Raw genomic sequence first — 24,778 nt, forward strand, 5'->3', positions numbered from 1 at the left:
CCTGTCCAATTCCTCGCTCGACCATCCAGTTGCTTAACCAGGTATTTTTAGGCTAACCATTGACTAAACCTGTTCAATTATGTCTTCCAAGAAGAAATATGTTCCCCAAGAGAATCCCATGCTGCCCCCAACCATAGATTTGGACCACCAACCTTTAGTTGATCAACTCTATCAGGTTACAGAGACCAATTGTGAATTCGACTTGTACGAACTTCACAATTGGCTCAAACAAAACCATCTGGACCTCAGTGATGAATTGGGATTGTGGGACTCCTTCCTACCCCAATACATTTTCCCACAAACCTACTATTTCCTTGAATTTGTAACCTGGTGCCAATTTCGCTATATGCCTAGCCAAAGAACAGTAGTGGCCCAGAATGGTGAAGTTCTCTTTGCCATTAATGGCCACTCAATTTCAAAGATGCTCCAGATAATAAACATTGACCCAGGGCAACCTTTTCACCCAGATTTCCTTACAGAAATATATAACAAATTGGATTTCCCTCAGAGAGCCAAAGTGTTTGAAACTTTCCTGCCTAATAATTCTCAATTGCCCAAAACAAACCCTCCCTACCCTGCTTCTATTTTTCCTGAGAAGGCCAAACAAATAATCTCCATGGTTTCTTGCATCTTAGGATACTACTCTGACCAGTGGGTAGATGAAAACATTTTTGCATTTCTCTCTATATTTTCCAGTGGTGAAAAGCCACCAACTATTTTCTGTTACAGTGAATTTTTGGCAGAGATGATTCATGAGAAATTCATGAAATTCTCAACCGAAGGAGTTTTTAGATATGCATCCATTTTGGTGTATTTATTTATTTATTCTCAATCAGACAAGTTCCCTTTCCATCTACAAAACAGTCAAGGGAACCCTTAGTCAATCATTCACTGGACCTCCTTGGTCACGAAGAACAGCACTGAATTTACATTCAGTGATTTTGTAGATCAATTTGTACACATGGTAGCCAATTTGTTAAACAGTGATGCAGAGCCCAGAATACATCCAGAGATAAAGAGAATTTTGCATTTGAGTGATGAGACCAAGAGAGGGGACTGGTATTTATACCAATCTTACACAGAGATCAGAATATATGGCTGTGAATTGCCTCCCTATAAACTGCCTAAATTTGTACCTATTTGAATATTTTCCTTGGATTTTATCAGGCAAATGATCAACATGGATCAACTGCACTTCCTGGCAACTAAGAAGAAGGCATAGTTCAAAATAAAAACACAAGTTGGGCCATTTATATGCAATGCAAGGTCAGCAGGACAAGAGGCAGAGGCTATCCTAAAGCAGATGAATTTAAAACATAGCTTTACTTGGTCTTATGACCCTTTTGGAATAATCTCTAAATTAAGAATGGAACAGAAGTATGCTCCCTACACCCATACTCCTAGACCAGAAATAGAATAGAACATGGATCAGTTGCACTTCCTGGCAGCCAAGTAGAAGGCACAGTTCAAAATAAAAACACAAGTTGGGCCATTTATATGCAATGCAAGGTCAGCAGGACAAGAGGCAGAGGCTATCCTGAAGCAGATGAATTTAAAACATAGCTTTACTTGGTCTTATGACCCTTTTGGAAAAATCTCTAAATTAAGAATGGAACAGAACTATGCTCCCTACACCCATACTCCTAGACCAGAAATAGAATAGCTTATGAACCAAGAGGAGTAGCAGGGGAATACTCCGCAGGAGGCCGAAGAGCAGGTACTATCTACTTCACAAAATCCATTACCTCGAGAAAAGATAGAGAAAATACCAAGGGAAAGTATCTCCCCTTCAATAACAGAGATCTCAGCTAAAGATTTTATAGTATATAACAAGAAACAGAAGACTATAGATACAGGGGAAACTCAGCAACAGAATACAGAACAGCAACAGCCCATCGTTCTAACAGGTCTCTGTATCCCTTCAGTGTCAAGGAGAGAGGAGATTATTCCTACATCTCTGATGACCCCAATGACCACAGATACACCAATTTCATCACCATCAAGAGAGGCAGACCAGAGAAATAAGGATCAAAACATTTTTTCCATTTACAGGGAAATCAAAGCAAAGAACCAGGCACTCAAGGCCACCACTTTTTCACAGTTTTGGAAACAAACAGCCACCACCCAGCACAGGTTTCTATCACCTTTTAATGCAGAGAAGAGGAAAACGTAGGTTACCTTCTTGGAGCCTAAAGTTGCTTAGTCCAAATCAGCGAAAGATTACAAGCAATCTATCTTCTCTTTCGACACAAATACTATCAATCCCATCAACCAAATGGACTTCCACAAGCAATCTGGAGAAATGCTTTACAACACCATTACAAACACATCTATGGCAACAACTTAGCTTAAGGTTTCAGTAAATAATATTCAAGCACAATTAAAGTTAGAAGGAGTTTCTTCTAGGGCCAAAGACAAAAAGATAAAGTATTTGGAGGATTTGGTCATTAAACTGGGATATGATCCCAACGATGTAAAGGCAACTAAAGAAATCATTAGGAACAAGAATGCGGATATAGAAGCGTTGAAGAAGCATCTTAAGCTCCCCTCCACTGAAGATCCACAAGCCAAGGAATATGGAGAGCAAGAGAAGCGAAACGAGAATTTGTTCAAGATCATCATTGAACAGAACTTTATCATTAATTTTGATAAATTTTAGTTTCGAGCAAAGGTCAAAACAAGTGACCTCGCAGTTCTCTTGTGGCCTAGCCTTTGTAGGAATGAAGACGCGTGGGTTGCCAAGGAGCCTAGGCAGGTATCATTAATGATGGACTAAGCACGTCCTCATAGCCTTCTTGCAGTTCACCTCAATCCTTACCATGTTTTGAGAAATTGAAGGGGAGTCTTATTGGAGAATGCAATAGGACAGCTATTATTTCAATTTCTCCTTAACCTTAATAATTGCTTGTGAACTTTATTTATCTTCTTGTGTTTCTTTATTAGATCTTCTTATCAAACAATTATCAAGAACAAAAACAATAAAGACAATGGACACAAAAATTAGGCTACAAGCCAAGGCAAAACACCTCCAAGGGGATAACCCAGAAAATCTCCTCTCCTTATAGAATCTGCTTCAAATGAGAAAACCAAAAACCAAAACCCTAGACAAAGTCCTCCTCCAAGCACCAAGTCATCCCTCCAAGAAGCCCTTCCAATTAGGTTAGATATCAACCAAATCAACAAGGATCAATTCTGCTTCAACTAGCTTCCAACTACAACTTCGGCCCCCAACTTCGACCTGCAACTTCAACATGCAATTTTTGGCCTTCCAGAAGCTACAGAAACCTTAACCTTCACACGTGTGAGAGAATAGAGCTCAAAAATGAACTGTCTTACTTCTTCTTGGTTTCTCCTTGCTTCCTACACCTTCGCTCTTGTTTTATCCTTGTTCCCAACATTAGATCGAACTTCCTCTTGAGAGAGGTCGAATTGGTGTTAAATGAGGTCAATGTTGCCTCTATTTATACACATCTAAGGGGTTCGAATACCTTCCTTTCCTTTAGGCCAACATCTTGCTCACAGGGCCGACTTGTGCTAGGAGGCTTGTAGAACTTTCTAGACTCAAAATCAATATATTTTACATCTTACAACTTGCCCAATAGGGTCTTCGACCATTGACAAGGACTCTCTTGACTCAAGAAAAATATTCTTCTGACACGACAAACCCTAGAAGCATGAAGAACATGCTTGACCTAGAAGACCATCAAAATGGAGCATGAAGTCCATGCTTAAAAATAATATTTTTCTTTCTTCTTTTTCTTGTAACATAAGATATAAATAATGACGTGAGTACATACACAATTATTTAGACTGAAACTAGTTACATTTTCCAACACTCCCTCTTAACTAGGGAGGTATTCATAATTGTACACCTAGTACAAGGTTATTCTCAAACTGAAGAGTTCTCATAAGAAGAGTCGGATTGGTAAGCCATCTTTTAAGCATCAACATCATGACTAGCATTGTCAATATAGTAGGGCCTTAACTTGACAAGCTCTTTCTTATACAATAGCATAATGCTGGGAGGCTTTACGTGAGATACCGCACTACCTCTTCAAGGTACATACCCCATCCGAATGTTCACTAGGTATGTTCGTTTACGACTATTCTTATCTTGGATTGCCAATCCTCAAAGAATATCGGCCCTCTTCGACTACTCTTGTCTTGGATACCTGTCCAATCCTCTAAGAGTGTCGGTCTATTTCCTATCTTGGATTTTCTATCCTCGAGGAAGTCACAGATGCTTATCCAATCATTTATCCACCATTCTCTCTCCATGGCCTTCACTTAGACGCACGTTTGTTAGTCCTGGCTCAGTGCATGACACATGAAGAAGAGAATACAAATGTGATGTTTATCATCACTCCCTCTCAACAAGAAAGGAGATCCCTATTCCCACTTGATTTAGGGAATAGATACTTGCTCCTTCACAAATATTCAAGAAGACTTCTTACTCCCTCTCAAATATAGAGGAGATTCTTTCACTTCCTTTTAATTTGGAATTCATACCCACAAGTTCTCTAGCTTATCTTCATGAGAGTATCAACTACTAGTTCTTCATAGAGATAGTTGGATGGCTCCTTCTTTTTCTTTGTATATCATCATATTGAGCTTTCTTCCTTCCTGGATGTTGAAGAGCCATCTTCTTCCTTCAAACTTGTGATAAGATTGAGGTCATTAATCTTGCCTATCACTTTCATCTAGTCATCATCAATGAAGGCATTATATTGAGCCTTATCAAACTTCAAGTTAGTCATAGCTCCCTCTTAAACATGAAAGAGATCTTCGTTGATGAACATCAAGTTATCTTCTTATAATGTTATACCTTTCAATCCCAAGGTCATGATGTGAACACCTTGACTACATAACCCTTCAAGGATTGTCAAAACCATTTACTCAATCCATATATTCTTTGGATCGAGTACAATACTAATAGTTGAACTTACCTCAACTGTCATTATGTATTTTTACAGTGTCTTTCCAAGTAGCAAAAAAATATGTTAACCAAATAACCAATATCAAGTTATTAATATTAAACTTACCTTATCATGATGGCCGCTTTTATCAAAGTATTTGTTTACTTGAATCCTTCGAGATCAACATCCTATCACATGAATCATCTCCATAAGAATATTTCTCCATGCATTCATCAAGGTGCCCATGGATCGAACTTGATTACCAAGCTACAATATCTTCCTTGGAGTTGTCATTGTTAACTCCCTTTCTTTCTTCTAAAGACTATACTTGATGTTGATCAACATTGTTATATTTATGCCATGCAATCTTGTGAGAGAGTCTTGATCTCCATCCATTCCAAAGTATGTCAAGTTTCCTCTTTCGAGCATCATGCAGCCATATGAAAGACTTACCAAGCACACTTTTATATCCAACTCCTTTTGCAAGATTCTAGTAGATATCAACCTTTCCCTAGAGAAAAGTTGCTTAAAATATGTTGATTTTTGATAGCATCGAAGGTGCTCTAAGCCTCAAAATTTGCAAGGAGGCTTGGACACATGTATTCCACAATACCTAGAAATCGTTTTGGGAAATTCCACCCAGAGACAATTTTAATAAAATAATTAATTATTTTTAATGGAGGCCTTAGTCTAAACTTAGGAAATTAAAATAATTAAAGGGTATTAATCTAACTGTGGGTGAAACTTCTAGAAGAAGACGAGGATCAAGCCAAAATGATCTAAGCCATTGATTAGAATCTAATCTGGGTCGTTGGTTCTCAACAGAAGGATTATAAGAGGAGGCTTGATGGGAATTTGGAAAGGACAACGAGTGGGAAATCAGAGATCAAATTTCTGAAGAGAGCGGTGCAGTAGTTGCTAGAGAGAAGTTCGAAATGATTTCTTGCAGTGATGGGCAGGGATAGTTCCAGTTGGAGATTTCTTCTAATCCATGAATACTCAGCAGAGGAGGCAGAGAGATATCGGAGAGAGGAAGCGCAGAGGCTGCGCTGGGCAGCGTACGCTGACAGAGAGGCTACACTAGGCAGCGTAGTCTAACACAGACGCTACGTTGGGCAACGTAGGCTAACGCAGAGGTAGCGCGTGGAAATTTCTAAGTCTGACACATCAGAAATCCCTACTGCACTATCTATTTTATTATCTCCTACTTGTTCTTTTGATTAACAAGTTATTTATCAATATAAATACTGAAATAAACACAAATGCAGCTTTCACACACATACAGATCAACAACTGAAATAACTGAGACAACACAAGGGACACCGTTATTTTTGGACAATCATCCCCGGAAAAACCCAGTGCAGGAAAATTGGTGCAGCAGATATGAGGGTTTTATTATTATGCAGTTTTTTGAATACAACTAGGGTGCCAGAAATGGCTCAACCTTCAAAGATTTTCCTTGGCAGAAGTACCTTTCTTCAGAGACAAGTATTCTGGCTAATTAGCAACCGGATGAATAGCCTCACAGTGACTTTGACTGCTCCCTTCGCTGGACAGCGAAAGCTGCTCCAATCTACACTCACGAACTGCGTCACCCTCCAGAGACTCTGTCACCCTCTATGGCTCTACATCAGCTAACTAGCTCTTAGTTTGCCCCATTAAAATTCCTCAGCGCTGCCTCTTCAGCCCAGCGTTAGCTCTGCAGCCCTTTGCGCTACCTGTGTCAGCCTCTAGGCCCTCTGTGTCAGCCTCTTAGCCCTCTGCGTCCACTGCATTGGCCTCCTCAACCTCTGTGTCAGCCCTTGCTACCTTTGTGTCAGCCTTCCTAAGCTTTGCACTGTCTCTCCGTCACTCTCTCTGCCTCTCTGCTATGTATTCTCGGCCTTCTGCCGAACTGCCCCTCACTACAACAAATCACTAACTCGATTTCCCAGCAAACCCTACCCCAAAAAATCGAATTCTTGATCAACTTGGTGTATCTCCAACTGTCCCTCAAGCCTCCTCTTATACTTTTCCTGTTGACAATTCAACGGCCGAGATTAAGTCCCTAATCAACCGCTAAGATTAGATCTGGTTTGATCCTTGTTATTTAGTACTTTCTCACCCATATTATATTAATACACATTAATATTTTAATTTTCCTAAGTTTAGACTTAACGTCTCATTAAAAATATTAATTATTTTAATATCTCTCCATCTAGGTGGAATTTCCCCAAACGATTTCTAAGTCTTGGAGATCTTATGTGCCTTAGCCTCTCCACCAATTTTCATGGCTAGAGCACATCCAATGCAACCAAAAATCAACACAACACAGAGGCTACGCTAGGTAGCGTAGGCTAACACAGAGGCAGCACAAAGCCTTGAGGAGATTCATATTTTCTTTTTGCTGGAGAGGTCAATTTTTGAAGCCGAACGCCGGGGTGTGAGGCCAGGAGGACAGAATCGGAGTCTTAGAGGCAAATCGATCAGCAGAAGGGTTGACGCTATCCCTAGAAGTTATGACGTTGGGCCTACGCAATGATTGCACAGAGGCAGCAAGGGAGAATCCATTATCTGGTTGAATCAGTCGAGATCGCCAATGATAGTGTGAGGTATTTCTCACTAATTTCTCTGCCAGTCAGATTCTCTGTATTGGATAGCCAGTAAGGCATCCAGAGATTGTATTTAAAAAACTATTGTTTAATAATACAAACCCTCAGCTGTTGCACCGGTTTTCTCGCATTGCATTTTTCCGGGAACATTTGTCCAAAAATAATTGTGTAATGTGTTGCGTATTTCTTTCTTGCTCAGTTACTTGTTTCCGCATATAATTTTAATTGGTGAAGGCTGTAGTGTATTAGTTTCAATATTTGTTGTGGGAAGCAGTAAATAATTTGTTCAGTAATTAACAAATAAAAGGAATTTAATCAGTTGTTGCAGTAGAAATTTGGGCTTCCAAATTTTCACATGGTATCAAAGCTGCAGGTGAAGCAAGAGAGCAGAGTCGGAAGAAACCAACACGGAAGAGAAGGAGGGTCAAAGTGCTGTGTCGGCAGCAAATCGAATCCTTAGAGGGATTGCGCAGTCCAGGCCAAGAGGGCAAAATTTTTTAGGAAGGTCTCTCTCTGAGTGAGTCGATAGAGAGGTAAGACTTCCAGATCGAAGTTTGCCAGTGTCAGAGGGAGCAATGCAGAAGCTTCAGTGAAGAGGAGGTTTCTGGTGTGACGCAGTTTTCTACAGCAGTTGTTGGGGCAGAAAAACGTCAGAAGGAAGAAGAGAGACACTATTGAGGGAATTCTTCGTCAGAGGACTTCCAGCCAAGAAGCTTGAATTCTCATTTGTTGAGCAGCAGTGGAGAGGAACTGATCTACTAACTCCTGCAGGGAGTGCGTAGGCTAGTCTGGTGTTGCATAGAGGAGAGAGGAGGCTCATTGGCAGTTGTGGGGTCAACACCTCAGCCTGTTGAGATGGTGAGGCTGGCCCTGAACTCAGTCTCAGAAGAATGGCAAGTGTTTGTCCAAAGTATCCTGGGCAAAGAGAGATTGCCAGATTGGGAAGGGATGTGGGCTGCTCTTCAACAGGAAGAGATGAGGAGAGACTTAGTCAAGTGCAAACTTGATAGTAGCAGCAGCAGCAGTGGGACGAAGCCAAAGGAGGAGGATGAGAATGCAGCCCTCACATCTAAGGGGCAACAGGAGCAGCAGACGAAGAAGAAAGATGATATGAAGATCAAGTGATTTTGGTGTGGTGAACTTGCTCACTATGCTACACAGTGTCCTCTCAAGAAGAAGGACAAGGACGAGAAGCATGATTCGAAGGCTGCATCCGCACAGATCGAGAAGGAGTTTGACATGATTGCCCAGAGGTGCAATGATATAGAACTATAATTCGAAAGAACTACAGATGGGCGGGATCCTCGAGGAGTCCACCTCATGGATCAATACCTTCCTACAAGAGCCCAGATCAGAAGTAGCAGGATGGACCAATGTCAGTTGGTGCAGAGGAGTGTCGAAGTGACAGTTCCAGTGGCTAGGAGCACCAGAGACTAAGCAACGCAGAGCTAGAGTTGGCAGCAGTGCAGTTGGCACAGAGCAGAGTCAGCAGTAGCACAAAGGCTTCAGAAGGTCAATGCACAAACTAGCAGCAGTCAAAACTCCAACAACAAATGCATTATGTTGAACAGTTGTTCAGTAATTTTGGATGCTTTTCCATTATTGATGCGGTAGCAGCAATAGTTGGAGAAGATTGCAGTGCAGACGCAGTGTTGGCGGTGGCAGTGCCAACAATAGCACAGATGCAGAACTTATGAGGGTTGCACTACAGATGCAGTGTTGGCAGTGGCAGTGTCAGAACCAGTACAAATGCAGCATTTGCGCAGTAGTTGATGGGCAACGATGTCAGACATCAGCAGTGCAGACGGAAGTGTTACAGAGAAGGGTGATGCTTCAGCATGTTACATTACTAGAGCACATTCCTCGCTAAGAGGGAGTGTTGATTTCTGGTAGCATCGAATGTGCTCTATTCCTCAAAATTTGCAGGGAGGGTTGGACACATGTATTCCACAACACCCAGAAATCGTTTCAGGATATTCCACCCAAAGATAGTTTTATTAAAATAATTAATTATTTTTAATGGAGGTCTAAGTCTAAACTTAGGAAATTAAAATAATTAAAGGGTATTAATCTAACAGTGGGTGAAACTTCTAGAAGAAGACGAGGATCAAGCCAAAATGATCTGAACCATAGATTAGAATCTAATCTGGGTCGTTAGTTCTCAACAGAAAGATTATAAAAGGAGGCTTGATGGGCATTTAGAAAGGACATCGAGTGAGAGATCAGCGATCGAATTTCTGAAGAGAGCACTGCAACAGTTGCCGGGAGAAGTTCGAAGTGATTTCTTGCAGTAAGGGGCAACGATAGTTCCGGTTGGAGATTTCTCCTGATCTAGGAATACTCAATAGAGGAGGCAGAGAGAGATCCAGGAGAGGCAGTGCAAAGGCTACGCTGGGCAGCATAGGTTTATGCAGAGGCAGCGCAGAGCCTTGAGGAGATTCATATTTTTTTTGCTGAAGAGGTCGATTTCTGAAGCTGGAATCTGGGGTGTGAGACCAGGAGGACAGAATCGAAGTCTCAGAGGCAAATTGATCAGTAGAAGGGGTGATGCTATCCCTAGAAGTTGTGACGTTGGGCCTACGGAGTGACTGCACAGCGTAGAGGCAGCAAGGGACAAGCCATTCTAGGGCTGAATCAGTCGGGATCACCAATGATAGTGTGAGGTATTACTCACTAATTTCCTTGCCAGTCAGATTCTCTGTATCAGAGAGCCGCTAAGCCATCCAGAGATTATATTCAAAAAACAACTGCATAATAATACAAACCCTCAACTGTTGCACCGGTTTTCCCCTATTAGGTTTTTCTGGGGACATTTGTCCAAAAGTAATAGTGTAATGTGTTGTGTATTTCTTTCTTGCTCAGTTACTTGTTTCCGCATATAATTTTAATTGGTGAAGGTTGCAGTGTATTAGTTTCAATATTTGTTGTAGGAAGCAATAAATAATTTGTTCAGTAATTAACAAATAGAAGGAACTTAATCAGTAGTTGCAGTAGAAATTTGGACTTCCAAATTTTCACAAAATATGCATACCTTTGTTTCCATACAACCATCTAGCCAACTTTTCTTGAACGAGTTTGATTCCTATACCTGTCAAGGATAGGTTTCTTTTCTAGAAGTAGAAAGACTTTCTTCACACTGCGACTCGACCATCTACAATCCTTCATCCTTCTCGAGTATTGTTTCCATACCAGATGGAATATATATCAGTCATGTCATAATGCTCTTTCCAAGAAACTTCCAAAATGATGGTTCTTATAGGATCTTGATGATCCCTCTTCGCAAAATGACTACCTCTAACAAGATGTTAGAAAATGTTTGGATGAACTACAATATGCAATATGGTCCCAATCTTCTCATTCTTGAAAGCTAGATGATTCCTATCAAAGTAACTTGATCAGGCAGACTCTAATTCTTCTACTATCACGTGCTTCATTCTATGATGCCATGCTTTTACAGAAACCAAGACTCTTCTATAGTATCCAACAATGCATGTTGCTATACTTTCTACTTAATAAAATAAAGACAAATTGTAAAGAACCTGGAAGGAATGAAGCTTCCTTTAATAGTAAAGATCCTTGGGATCTTCTCCTTTAGGCGTCTTCTCAAGTTCTCCCTCTTCTTCAGCTACGTGAGATTCACTCTTTTCCTTTCTTTTCTTGTTCTGCTTGTTTGGACAATCCCTCTTAAAGTGTCCATACTCCTTGCATCCAAAGAATTGAATCTTGGACAAATTTGTCTCCTTCTTGGACTTTCCAAACTTCCCTTTCTTCATCTTCTTAATCCTTGTTGTAAAAGCTTGAGACCTCTCATTTGATTCGGTGTCAACTTTTGCCTTGATCTTGTATTCTTCCAAGATACATTGAGCCCACAACTCATCAAACGGTGTAGTATCCTTCTTTGAGTAGATACTAGTTACAAAACTACTCAAATCAAGTGGCAAAGCATTTAATACACAAATGGTCATTTTCGAGCCAGAAACAGTTTCCCCAAGCCCTTGCAATTGATCTCTTATTTGTGAGATCTTCATTAGGTAGGTGGTCATGTCTTCATCCTTTGACTTCCTTATTCTATATAGTTGATTCCTCAAGGAAATCTTTTGACCTGATGTACTTATAGAGTACAACTTTACCAACTTATCATAAATAGTCTTGGATCTCTTCAGATCAACAATAACAGGAACAAGATGATCTTTAATGGATTAAACAATAAGCCTTTGTGCTCTTACTTCTCCCTTCTTGTATTTTACTAATTCTTGAGTCTTTTCTTTGCTTGGTTCAACAACTTCACCAAGAACATATTCCATGAATTCATTTTATGTGAGTGTTAGGTCAATCCTCTTCTTCCATGCTAGGAAATTTGTTGATCCAACAAGCTTGTTGTTTTCCTTGCAAAATGTAGCCATATGATCTGTAGATTGAGATATTGAAGACAATATAACACTTAGTTGTCAAGAGTCCTCCTTCTTGATGATTTTTCCAACTATATTGATGTCTTCAAGATCTTCAAGGAGACTTCAATGATGCCCTAGATTGATAACTTCTAGGATGCCTTCAACAACGGTGTCTTTGAACAACTTCAAAGAGTGAAAGATGATACCAAGATTCCTTGATGCTTCCTCTTCTTCAGGATGATGCACTGAAGAATCTTCAGCAAAAGTTTTCCTTTCCTTCCTTCAATGAGAGCTTAACGATGAGGTCTTCTTCAACGAAAGCTTGATCAATGGGTCTTCTTCTTCTTTACTTATGTCCTTCTGCAAATGATTCCCCTTGAAAAACCCTTTAATATGATCTTCCAGTTGCCTTCTCTTGTTCACCTTAGCTCCGATACCATGTTGGAGAACATTGTAGGGTAGTTATTAATTCAATTTCTCCTTAACCTTAATAATTGTTTGTCAACTTTATTTATCTTCTTGTGTTTCTTTATTAGATCTTCTTATCAAACAATTATCAAGAATGAAAATAGTAAAGGCAATGGACACATAAATTAGGCTCCAAACCAGGGCAAAACCCCTCCAAGGAGAAAACCCAAAAATAGAACGAAAATAGTAAAGGCAATGGACACATAAATTAGGCTCCAAACCAGGGCAAAACCCCTGCAAGGGGAACACCCAAAAATATCTTCTCTTCTTATAGAATTTGTTCCAAATAAGAAAATCAAGACCCAAAACCCTAGACCAAGTCCTCCTCCAAGCACCAAGTCAACCCTTCCAATTAAGTCAGAGATCAACCAAATCAGCGAGGATCAATTCTGCTTCAACCAGCTTTCAACTACGATTTCAGCCCTCGGCTTCTACCTGCAATTTCGACATGCATTTCAGACTTGCAACTTTTCGGCCTTCCAGAAGCTACAGAAACCATAACCTTCACACGTGCGAGAGAATAGAGCTCAAAAACGAACTTTCTTTCTTCTTCTTGGTTTCTCCTTGCTTCCTAGACCTTTGCTTTTGCTTTTTCCTTGTTCCCAACTTCAGATCGAACTTCTTCTTGAGAAAGATCGGAATGGCATTAAATGAGGACGATGTTGCTTCTATTTATACACATCTAAGGGGTTCAACTATCCTCCTTTAGGCCGACTTCTTGCTGGCAGGGCCAACTAGTGCAAGAAGGCTTGTAGAACTTTCTAGACTCAAAATCAATATTTTTTACATGTTGCAACTTGCCCAATAGGGTCTTATACAATTGACAAGGAGTCTCTTGACTCAAGAAAATATTCTTTTGACATGACAAACACTAGAAGCATGAAGAACATGCCTGACCTAGACGACCATCAAAATGGAGCATGAAACCCATGCTTAAAAATAATATTTTTATTTCTTCTTTTTCTTGTAACATAAGATATACATAACGACATGAGTACATAGACAATTATGAACACCGAAACTAGTTACATGTTCCAACAAGTGTCACCATAAATTAGGCATATAATTATGAGTTACCAAGACCACTTAACCTCACACACTCACATAACATTCTCTCATCTTTGCATTGGTTATTGTGTCATTTAGATTGTGAGCCATTTCTTCTTACTTGCAAGCATCTCATTTCCTTGTACTTATTTATTTTAATGCTCATGTAATTGTCCTTTATTGTCATATCTTGTTTGATCATCTCTTTAAAGTACAAGTTTTATCTACCTTGCAAGTTTTACTTTCATTTATTGCTCATATCTCTAAATTGCACATTAATCTCTTGTGAGTTTTAATTTACTAACGCTTGTCTTGCGGCATTGCTATTCTTGTAACTTGGATAATCATTTCATTTGCAAGTAGCATAATTTATCTTTGAGCATTATCCAAAGGCATTGTTCTCTCATTCTTTATCTTGTTGGATGTCTTGTTGATTTCATTGGATCCATCTCATCAATATTCACATTCTCATTAATATTAATACTTGCTAATTCATCTTTAAATTCAAGCTATAATTGAATGGTGATTGCCTTGCCCTCTATCTCCTAGGGCTTGTTGTCTTCAACAAGATTTCCGTCGATAATCAATTTTAGGGACCACCCCCCTTAACTAGGAGAGAGCTTAAGCAAAGAGAGTTGTGAATAGATGACAGCCCCTTCTCTAAGTGTTGCATCATAAAGACCACACCTAGTGGGTTTGAGGACTTTGCCCACATTGAGGTGTGTATCTTAGGCGATAACAAAGCCTAAACATGAGCCCTTGTCAAGATTAAGCTTGGCCCCTGCTACTTTGTTTTCTGGAGTTCTGTACATTTCTATTATATCACATTATCATTCAATCAAGGATGTTCCAATTCAGTTAAACTATCAATATCATTCCACTAAAATGTATCAATCTCAATGATAGTATATGTAAGGCTTGTACTTTACTTCTCTTTATTGCCCTAGTTTCCTCGTTAGCTATTGAAATTTCTAAGTCTAACCCACTAGAAATTATTGCATCTTCTGATTCAAATTCTCCTACTTGTTTTTTACATTAACAAGTTATTTATAAACACTGAAAATAAACACAAATGCAACCTTAACTCATATACAGATCATCAATTGAAATACGGAGACAAACACACAAGGGACACTGTTATTTTTGGACAATCGTCCCCGGAAAAACACAATGCGAGAAAACTGGTGCAATAGTTCTGAGGGTTTTATTATTATGCAGATTCCTTGAGTACAACTAGGGTGTCGAAATGGCTCACCCAATAAAGACTGTTACACGACAGTAATACCTCTTCTTAGAGACAGATATTCAACTACTTTGCCCCACGAAAATCCTTTCGACACTTCTCCAAGGCTCTGCATCAGCCCTACTAGCCTCGGCGTAGATCCTGAACTCTCTATGTTAGCCTTCTAACTCTCTGCGTCAGATCTATGGCCCTCTACGTCACCCATGCAGGCCCCTCAGCCTCTGCGCAGTCTCTCGCTGCCTCTGCGTGGCTCTTGCTGCCTCTATGTTGCTCTAGCTGCCTCTGCATCAGCCTCTTCAGTCTCTGCGCTGACCCTTTGGCACTCTCTCTGCCCCTCTGCTATGTACTCACTGTCCCTCGCTGGAACAGATTACTAGATCGAATTTTCTCAGCAAGCCCCGCTCCAGAAAATCGAACTGACCGATCAATCTTGGCGTATCTCCAACTAACCCTCAAGCCTCCTCTTCTACTTTTCCTCTGGAGTCTTCAACGGTCGAGATTAAGTCCCTAATCAACAGCTAAGATTAGTTTTGGCTTGATCCATGTCATTTAGAACATTCTCACCCAGTTTTATATTAATACCCATTAATATTTTAATTTTCCTAAGTTTAGACTTAGGAAACCCATTAAAAATATTGATTATTTTAATATCTCTCCAACCGGGTGGAATTTCCCCAAACCATTGCTGGGTCTTGGAGATCTCATGTGCTTTAGCCTCTCCACCAATTTTCATGGCTAGAGCACATGTGATGCTACCGCAAATCAACACTCCCTCTTATCGAGGAATGTGCTCTAGTAATGCTCCACCACTGAACATCACACTCATCCTTCTACACCGGTACCTGTGCTGATGCTTGGCCTGCTGCCCAACATCCACTGTACTACTGCTTCCTGTAATGTTGCCCACGGCACCGCCACTGCAACTGCAACATCTGTGCTGCAGCTCCGTCTCAACATGCTGCCCATAGCACTGCCACTGCTAACTGCTGCACTGCAACTCATTTATTGAGAAGTAACTGATCTACCCAAATTCTGACATCCATGTCAATCTAGAAGCCTCCTGATACTGAAGCTACCTCTACTGCAATCCTGTGCTCCCTCTGCTACCTCTATGTTGTTGCAACCACCTTTGTGCCTCTCACACTGTTGCAACCACCTTTGTGCCTCTCGCACTGCTGCAACCCCTTTGTGCCTCCCACACTGCTGCAAACACCTTTGTGCCCCTCGCACTGCTACAACCCCCGCTGCGCTGCTACATACCTCTGCACTCTAGCACTGCCTTGTCGCTCCATCGCATCTTGCTTCTACCCGATATTTGTCATCCTGCTACTGTTGTTAAGGGCTCCTATAGCCGGATATGACCCAATAGTTTGGGCACTTCAAGGATCCTACCCCTCATCTTCTGTAGTCCTCCTGACTACAGCTCGATGTCACCCCACCTCTTCTCTAGAGGTGCATGAGCACTCATGGCACAGTCGTCATCAGTCTCGACTTCTTTCTCCGCCTTAGCCGGAGCTGCCTTGGAGTTAGAAGCCTCTCCCTTGTTCTTCTTCCTGGGACACTGGGATGCATAATGACCCAGCTCCCCACAATGGAAGCACTTCACCTTGGAGATATCATTCCTCTTCCTCTTTCGTTGTTGTCTCGTAGATTTTAGAGTCGCATCCTCCTCCTCCTCTTTCTTGATTCGACTTCCCTTCCCACTACTCCCCACCTTGGTCAACTGCCTGATCTCTTCTTGGCGAAGAGCTGCCCACATCTCTTCCCATCCTGGAAGAGTAGCTCTACCCAAAATGCCTTTGACAAATGTCTCCCACTCCTCAGAGACTGCATTCAAGGAGGTCCTCACAATGAACTCCTGATCTGGCGTGGCCCCTATGGAAGTTGGTCACGAATCTCCTGCAATCTGAGGAGGTATAGATCTATCTGCTCCCCCTTCTGCGTCTGATACGACTGCAGCTAAATCTCCAATAGAATCTTCGCTGCACGGAAGTGCCCTGATACAATGTCATCAAAGTATCCCACATCTCCTTTGTTGTGTTCTTTTCGGCAATATGTGGTACAACATGATCCTTGACTCCATCAAGGATTATGCACTTTGCCCTCGCCATTGCATCCTCATACTTCTCATTATCAGCTGGGTCGACTGGAATAGCCACGATTCTCAAGGCGAAGCCCTTGATGCAATGTTTATCCAGGACTGCCAAGATCCTGGCCTTCCAAATGACAAAGTTGGAAACCCCATCCAACCTGTCCTGATCCCCCAATCCATTCACTACCATCCTCGCTCCTCTTTTGGACTCCCTCTAAGCTTCGATATTTCTCCTGGAAATCTCCCTCTAAGTCCTGATTTCCCTGCTGGAAATCTTCCCGCCAACTGTCGATCCGCTCCTCTCCAATCCTTCTTGCAACTGCAACTCGGATCTGGATTTCTTGGCTAGAAATCTGTCAAGGTAGCGACTCCCTCTACCTTGGTTTTGTCCCGTTATGTACTATTCTGATTCAACAGAAACATCACCCAACGAGCTTTCCAATCCACAATTTTCCCACAGCTCCCTAGGCCCCCGGCAACTAAAGAAACTAAGCCTTCCAGCTCTACGCAATCCCGACAAACATTGAATCACTCCTCTGGCCAACAGCGTCAAGCCTACCTAGCTTAGTAGGATGACATGGCTCTTCGTGAGCCTCTTCTGCCTCTCTCTGCCTCTGCGCTCGCCCTCTCTCTACCTCGAAATGATGACGCAAGCCCTCTGCCTCACTCCTTCTCTGTCGCCTTCTGCTTAGGAGCAACTCTGTCTCTCGGGACAGTTGTTACTGTTGCAAATTTATGATATCGTTGATGCCTTCAGTCCTCCTGTGATCTGCAACACGCTGATACCATGTTGAAATTTCTAAGTCTAACCCGTTAGAAATCACTACTGCATCTTCTGGTTTAAATTCTCCTACTTGTTTATTACATTAACAAGTTATTTATAAATACTGAAAATAAACATAGATGCATCCTTAACTCATATACAGATCATCAACTGAAATACTGAGACAAACACACAACGGACACCGTTATTTTTGGACAATCCTCCCCAGAAAAACCCAATGCGAGAAAATCGGTGCAGGAGTTCCTAGGGTTTTATTATTATTCAGATTTCTTGAGTGCAACAAAGGTGTTGAAATGGCTCACCCAACAGAGATTGTTACATGGCAGTAATACCTCTTCTCGAAGACAGATATTCAAATAGTTTTCCCCACGAAAATCCTTCTGGCACTTCTCCAAGGCTCTGCGTCAACCCTGCTAGCCTCAGCGTAGCTCCTGAACCCTCTGCGTCAGCCCTACTAGCCTCAACGTAGCTCCTGAACCCTCTGCGTCAGCCTTCTGACTCTCTGCGTCATCTCTCTGGCCCACTACGTCAACCTTCTGACTCTTTGCTTCATCTCTCTGGCCCTCTACGTCACCCACGCAGGCCCCTTAGCCTCTGCGCAGTATCTAGTTGCCTCTGTGTGGCTCCTGCTGCCTCTACGTAGCTCTAGTTGCCTCTGCGTCAACCTCTTCAATCTCTGTGCTAACCCTCCGGCACTATCTTTGCCTCTCTGCTATGTACTCACTGCCCCTTGCTGCAATAGATCACTAGTTCGAATTTTCTTAGCAAGCCCCGCTCTAGAAAATTGAACTGATTGATCAATCTTGGTGTATCTCCAACTGACCTTCAAGCCTCCTCTTATACTTTTCCTGTTGAGTCTTCAACGGTTGAGATTAAGTCACTAATCAATGGCTAAAACTAGATTTGGCTTGATCCATGTCATTTAGAACATTCTCACCCAGTTTTATATTAATACCCATTAATAATTTAATTTTCCTAAGTTTAGACTTAGGAACCCCATTAAAAATATTAATTATTTTAATCTCTCCAAACAGGTGGAATTTCCCCAAACCATTTTTGGGTCTTGGAGATCTCATGTGCTCTAGCCTCCCCACCAATTTTCATGGCTAGAGCACATCCGATGCTACCACAAATCAACATTATCCATCTAACAACGTTTTTCCACTTCAAATAATCATGGGCCAACTCTCTCGATTCCAGAGATCCTCTTCCTTGTCTAATCTGCAATTTGGACTACTATACTGAGACCCCAACTGCATATTTTTTCTGCAGTTTCAGCCAAAACTCTTCTTGACTACGATTAAGTTTGAGCCAACAACCAAAGACTTTTATCGTGTCTGCGACAGCACATCTGATGGCATACATGTCCTTTTGAGTGATACCACGAATGGGAGAGGAAATCATTTGAATCAACAATTGATTCTTTTTGACTTGGTATTTGCTTGCATAGTTGTACAACCTAGCATCACATTGCCCACATAACAATACAATGATTAGTGTGGAATGGTCAAGCTGTACATGTATCAAATACATGACTCAATCCATGTTACATAAATAATGTAAGATGATGGCATACAAATTGTGTCAATGGCGAGACACGGCTATGTATCTTCTTTGGATATAACCTTTGTCAGAATCTATTATACATATGTATAAAGATTACTCGTTTTCAAATTCCATCAAAACTTTTTTCTGCTTCTATCTAATCATGTTTTAACTCTCCCCGAGATTGGATTCTTCAGTCAATGGCTATAGTTGTTCTCTACCTTTAAATATATATATAGCTGCCCTTATAATTTTGCCAAGATTGTTGTCAACACAGACTACATCATTATGTCTCTTATCAATTTGAGATAGAACAGGCTTGGATCATAATGAACTTAATTTAACAAATCATAATTCTGATGTGACGAGCCAAGGAGACAATGAATCATAACAATGACATAGATCGAATCATAATGAAGCATGATTTTACTCATTGTTTTTAAACTAACCCTCTACCAGCATTGGTATCTTAGCTTAGCTTTGGTCATGGACTTTGATTAATTTCAACCTATACTCAGACTAGCCTTGCGGATCTACTGTTCACCTTTACACAAATCTTACGTTCTTACTATACATGGATCTAAGGTCGCTTAGCCCTTTTGTTTACTTCCTGGGGCCTTTCATCCTCCTCCTTAGGCTCTACAACCCTTTTTCCTGAGGACTTGTAGTCTTGGCCCAGTCTTTTCGTCATTGCTCTTCGAGGTCTTTCAGCCCTGTTACCCACCATTTTGTGGGTGATATCCCTACGAGAAATTTCTTTTCTCCAAGATGGTACTCAGCCAGCAGCCCCTTGCATCCACAGGCTAGCTCATTATGCCATTTCTCTGCTGCCTGAGCCAGCCATGTGGTCCCTCGCCCATCTACCATGATCGTATGTTTAAAGGTGGACCTCCCAAACCTAAACTTATGCCTTGTCATTTGGTAGTTAAGAATTGTAGTTTGCTTATCATGGGCACTTCTCGGCATGGATTAATGGGGGAGATTCGGCGGAAAGAATGGGTTAGGTTTGTACCCCATTCATCATTTCTCCCACCTAGGTCCACATTCTCCATTGGGTTCACATAGGGTTAGCTCACCCCTTCCCCTTGCCCACACCTTCGTTCAAGCTTGGAATGATGCCTTGAAGGTTGATGCAGCTGAAAAGAAAGATAAAAGCATATTTGGCCACATTCAACAAGAAAATGCACCAAAAAATGCACAATATAGTAAAGACAAACACATTTAGCACATGGGCAAAAGCCAATACATGAACTCTACTCCATCATCATGGCCATCGCCATGGTTCCTACAAGTTCTATGAAACTCCTTCATCATATAGGAACCCATGATTGTCCCAACCCCTAGTGGGCAATGAACAGCCCCACTTTAAAATAGGGTATTCACTGCTATATCTTATACATCATGCTCTTACACCTTAAGCCCCGAGTAGTTAATCAAAGAAAATCATAAAAAGGCAAAGAAGGGCGGAAAAATCAAGGCCAGGGCACCTCAGGTACCACGATTGCTCCCTCCTATACATTATAAACCCAAGTGTGGGCTTCCCTCTTATTAGCTACCCTTCTACCCCAGCATGTGACCCAGGCACATGCCACCACCTTTTGAAGGATGTACCTTAATTATATTATCCCCTTTAGAAGTAGAAACCACCTAACAGGATTATTAGTTAACCCCATTTGGAGTTTAGGAAACATTGGCACATCCCAAAGCCCATTATGGAAGGGCAGGCCATTATGAAGTCCCCACCCGTGGTCCATGATTTGGTAAGCTCATTACTCACTTTATCTAATGACTTGCTCTACTAGAAGGCTAGGCAACGCATTGGATCTTATGCAGGATTGCAGATGGTCTCCATTTTGCGTTTGGTGATCCTATACGGAGTCCTAATCCTCCAGAGGGCTACAATGGCACATATAGGGTGTGCGTTGAGAGCCATGGGCTTCCACAGCAAGAGAAAACACTCCATGGATCCCCAAATCCATTCAGAGATTGCTCATGGTTCACTTATTGGGCAAGGAAGATGCCCCTGATCCATCATGCCCAGCTAACCTAGATTTGCACCATACACTTGGCAGATGATCTAGGACTTGCACGATGATGTGGCATCACCTACACCATCATCCTAGCCCTTGCAGGTGATCTACAGGCATCTTCGATTTGTTTGGAGACCCATGAGAACAATTGTGTGCCCCCACATGTCATTTGGAGCACCACAAGTTATTACAAGGGGCCATGGACCTCATTAGGCCTCTTAGAGGGCCCTAAAACATGCATAGATTATTGTTTGACCTCTTGAGAGGCGTATTTTTTCATTTATGAGCTAGTTTGGTGAGCTTGTCACCAAAAGTTGAATTATTAAAACACTATTTTATTTTTGGGGCTTATGTAGGCCAAGGAAGCTAATTCGAACTCCTAATTTGTGTATAAATAGAAGTGAGATGAGCTCATTTGCTCATCATCACTTTGGATTGGATGTTTTCTCTCTTGAAAATTTTGCAACTTTTCTAGAGGATGAATTGGAGATTTATGGATGAATTTTGAAGTGTGGATATTGGTCTATCTTATCTTGGAGCTTCTCTTTTGTCAATTGTGGATGATTGGATATATTATGTTACATGTAAGTACATGCTTTTAATGTTATTCTTCTTTTACTTTCTGATATACATTGGACTAAGATTTTCGCTATTTTTAGGGCTAATTGTTGCATGCATTTACTACTTTAAATTGTGGAATTTTGTCTCTATTATAACATCTCTCAATGTATGGGCCATGTAATGTGAACGAAATCTCCTAGGGGTAATTCTATCAATGAATTGACCTTGATAAGCCATCTCCTTTGCACATCGAAATATAAAAGCTGCAAGATTGCTTCTCCTTGACCTAGAAGGCTAGCGAAGTGGTCTTGAGGCCTCCTTGACTGAGAATCAAGAATCCTACTCATATTTCATCATAGACCCCATTCTCCCAAGGCTAAGGCATTGATCTACCAAGAGATGGTCACCAAAAATCACATCCTTTCACCTTCCTTTCATCTAGCAAAGTTGGGGCACCTAGGGCATCAATTTCCCGACAAGCTAGCCCTCCAAAAAGTTCGATCTCCTAGGATCTTTTGCGTTGGTGTTTCCTCAAGGTCTCCTTCAATTTTGAAGCCATTCCAATGGTGGAGTTGAGAGAAAAGCCAATCCCTAGCTCCGGGACCAAACTTTGCCTTAGCATCCCCAAGGCTAGTGCCTCATAAGATCAAATCACCACCTTCAAGTGAAATTCTTTCTTTGATCCTTTCCCACTTTGTCTAAGGTAAGAACATCATTGGTTGTTATATTCATTCCACCTATCCTAGACCGGGTCCACTTCATCTCGTGTCGTCCCGTTCCTTTGAAAAAACAATTCTTCAAGAACCATCCGAGATACCAATTTCAACAAGGATTTTAGGGATTGGGAAATTCCTTCACAAGTCATATCCCATAAACCTAACCCTCAAATCCTCCCTTCCTTTCCCTAGAAGACATTATAGCTTGTTTAGAAAGCAAGCAAGCTCTATCCTTTTAACTCTTTTGGGAAAGAGATTATTTCGGTCACTCCACATCCGTTCATTGACTTATCCTTCATCAACGACTCCATAATATATCAGTTCTCTTGCCATTGGTGAAATTCCATAAATAGAAACGATCCTTAGCTAAGGTGACAGTGGGCTACGTCTCCATTTGTTGCCCTTGGTCTAGCATTTTCCCTTTAGGAATCCCCCTTATGTCCCTTGCTAGTTTGAGCAATAACAAGCCCTATACTAGGGCTTCAGTAAACAGAAATTGACCCTCTTCTTCTCTTACTCAAACAATAGACAAGATCAGCCTCCTTCTTAAGCACAGATTCTGAAGAAGCTTGGCCCTCCTCTTTTTATACAAATACCCTCCTGGACAAGGATTTGATCATAAAATTGTATCTTTCAAGAGTGATCTCAATACCTTTTCTTTACCAAAAGCTTTGATACCATGTTGATTTTTCAAGTGCAATAGATACAAGCACAAATTCCTGATATTGATAATTACTTTTAATGATATTGATATTATCTTTAGCACTTCAATTTTATCATTAAGCAATTACACTTCAGAAATTCAACCATAAAAGCAGTACGACAGTGGAAATCACAATAGAACAATGATGCACAAAGACACAACAAGTTTTACCTTGGGAAAACCCTCTTCTAGGGAAAAACCCAGCAACCTTTTCTTAGAGAAATTATTCAATTCAACAAGAGATACAATCTGATCTTTTCAGTCAAAAAAAAAGTCATACTGACCAGCAACGAAACCTAAGTCAAACCAGGCCAAACTGTCCACAAGCCTAGTGAAACTGCTGCTCAGAAAGTTTCAATTAACTATGGCCAACTAGGCCGAATTTCAGCCTCCTGATCCTTCACAGAAAATTCGATCTGCTGCCCAACAAAATTCCCAGAAATATTTCGGCCTCTCTCCACAGGGGTGAAGTCAAACTGAGGTCAAAACATAGATAAGATAGCTAAGTCAACACTGGACTGTTTTGGTCAACTTCGGTCTCCTTTTTCTCTCTCTCCTTCGAATAGATGAACAGATGAATATGTTTGATGTGTGACCTGAATTTGTGCCTTAAGGAGGACGAGTAGCCTATATATCGTCATCTCATTAGCCCGAATAGGTGTGTCTTTTGGGGCTGGCCGACTCTTACTCCTTGGAGGCAATTTAAATTCAAAATTTCTTGCTTTTATATATCTTTTATGGTCCGACTTGGAGTAGCTGGGAATACTGACCACAGCTACTCCAAAATTCAACAGAAAGGACTACTAAAGTTTCTATTAACCACTCGGAAAATATTCAGAATTCATAACAATTAGTTCAATTTTAAACTCCGTGAAAGGGTCAAAAATGGCATCAATCATACTTCGCAGTTCTATGGGTTACATATCATAGGACTGGGAAAAGGACTACTGCAATTTTAATCAGCCACTAGTCTGCAACTCAAGAGTCAATACACACTAAGCTATATTTTATACTGTAGTTTCTCTCCCAGTTTTTCATCTTTCTGCAAAGGCTTTGATTTGTACACAATATTCAATGAAAAAAGAAAGAAACCAAGCAAAATTCACCTAAGAATTCACAGAAAACTTACCTCCACAAAACATAACCGTAGTGCAGGATCCTTCTCTGGATTCAAGCAATCGGAAAATACTTGCAACAATGTTTCCAGATATGGACCCACCTAAGTTGTACAATATTTGAAATTTATCACTTCAACTGACAAGCATGGTAATGATTACATAGGAAATATCAGGTATGGGCAGAGAAGAATCTGTAAAAGTTATTTGTAACTCTTACACAATTTCCAGCATTTTGAATAAATGCTTTAAAGAGAAATGTTCCAGATGAACTCCCCGACCATTCAGAATAGCCAGCTGTAACAACTCCAAGAAGAGCTTCTGTATGCCTTGCATACAATTCTTTTCCAGAAACCAACCCAACCGCGCAGGCAAGATTATTCATCAACAGAGCAGCATGTTGCTGTATTTGTCTATCATCATCAAAAGACTGAAGCTGCAAACATTAAAAATAGTCAAGATTATGAATATCACTTCAAAAGTCTGCGCAAATAAAATTCAACTCATTATCCAATTCTCATAGATTTCCTTGAAAGCAAAAGCAATCTGACCCTAATGAAAGTAGATTGCATGAAA

The 24,778-nt window shown here is 40.9% G+C and overlaps 1 protein-coding gene across 8 annotated transcripts in view; it reads right to left on the reverse strand.

Moving 5' to 3' along the window:
* LOC149240761 (uncharacterized) overlaps window positions 1–24,778 on the reverse strand; it is a 399,764-nt gene that overhangs the window by 106,831 nt on the left and 268,155 nt on the right. For all 8 annotated transcript variants that reach the window (XR_016246545.1, XR_016246543.1, XR_016246544.1 and 5 more), the window contains 2 exons: window positions 24,423–24,638; window positions 24,217–24,306 (listed from right to left, as the gene is read on the reverse strand). Coding sequence is in view for 5 of the 8 variants with exons in the window: in XM_089373808.1 (XP_089229934.1) it covers window positions 24,217–24,306; window positions 24,423–24,638 (306 nt within the window). In the remaining 3 variants the exon portion in view is untranslated. The remainder of the gene's footprint in view (window positions 1–24,216; window positions 24,307–24,422; window positions 24,639–24,778) is intronic.

Source organism: Pinus tabuliformis, chromosome 8, assembly GCF_031772625.1.
Source record: "Pinus tabuliformis cultivar Carrire ecotype Pingquan chromosome 8, CPIR1, whole genome shotgun sequence".
NCBI classification, from domain to species: Eukaryota; Viridiplantae; Streptophyta; class Pinopsida; order Pinales; family Pinaceae; genus Pinus; species Pinus tabuliformis.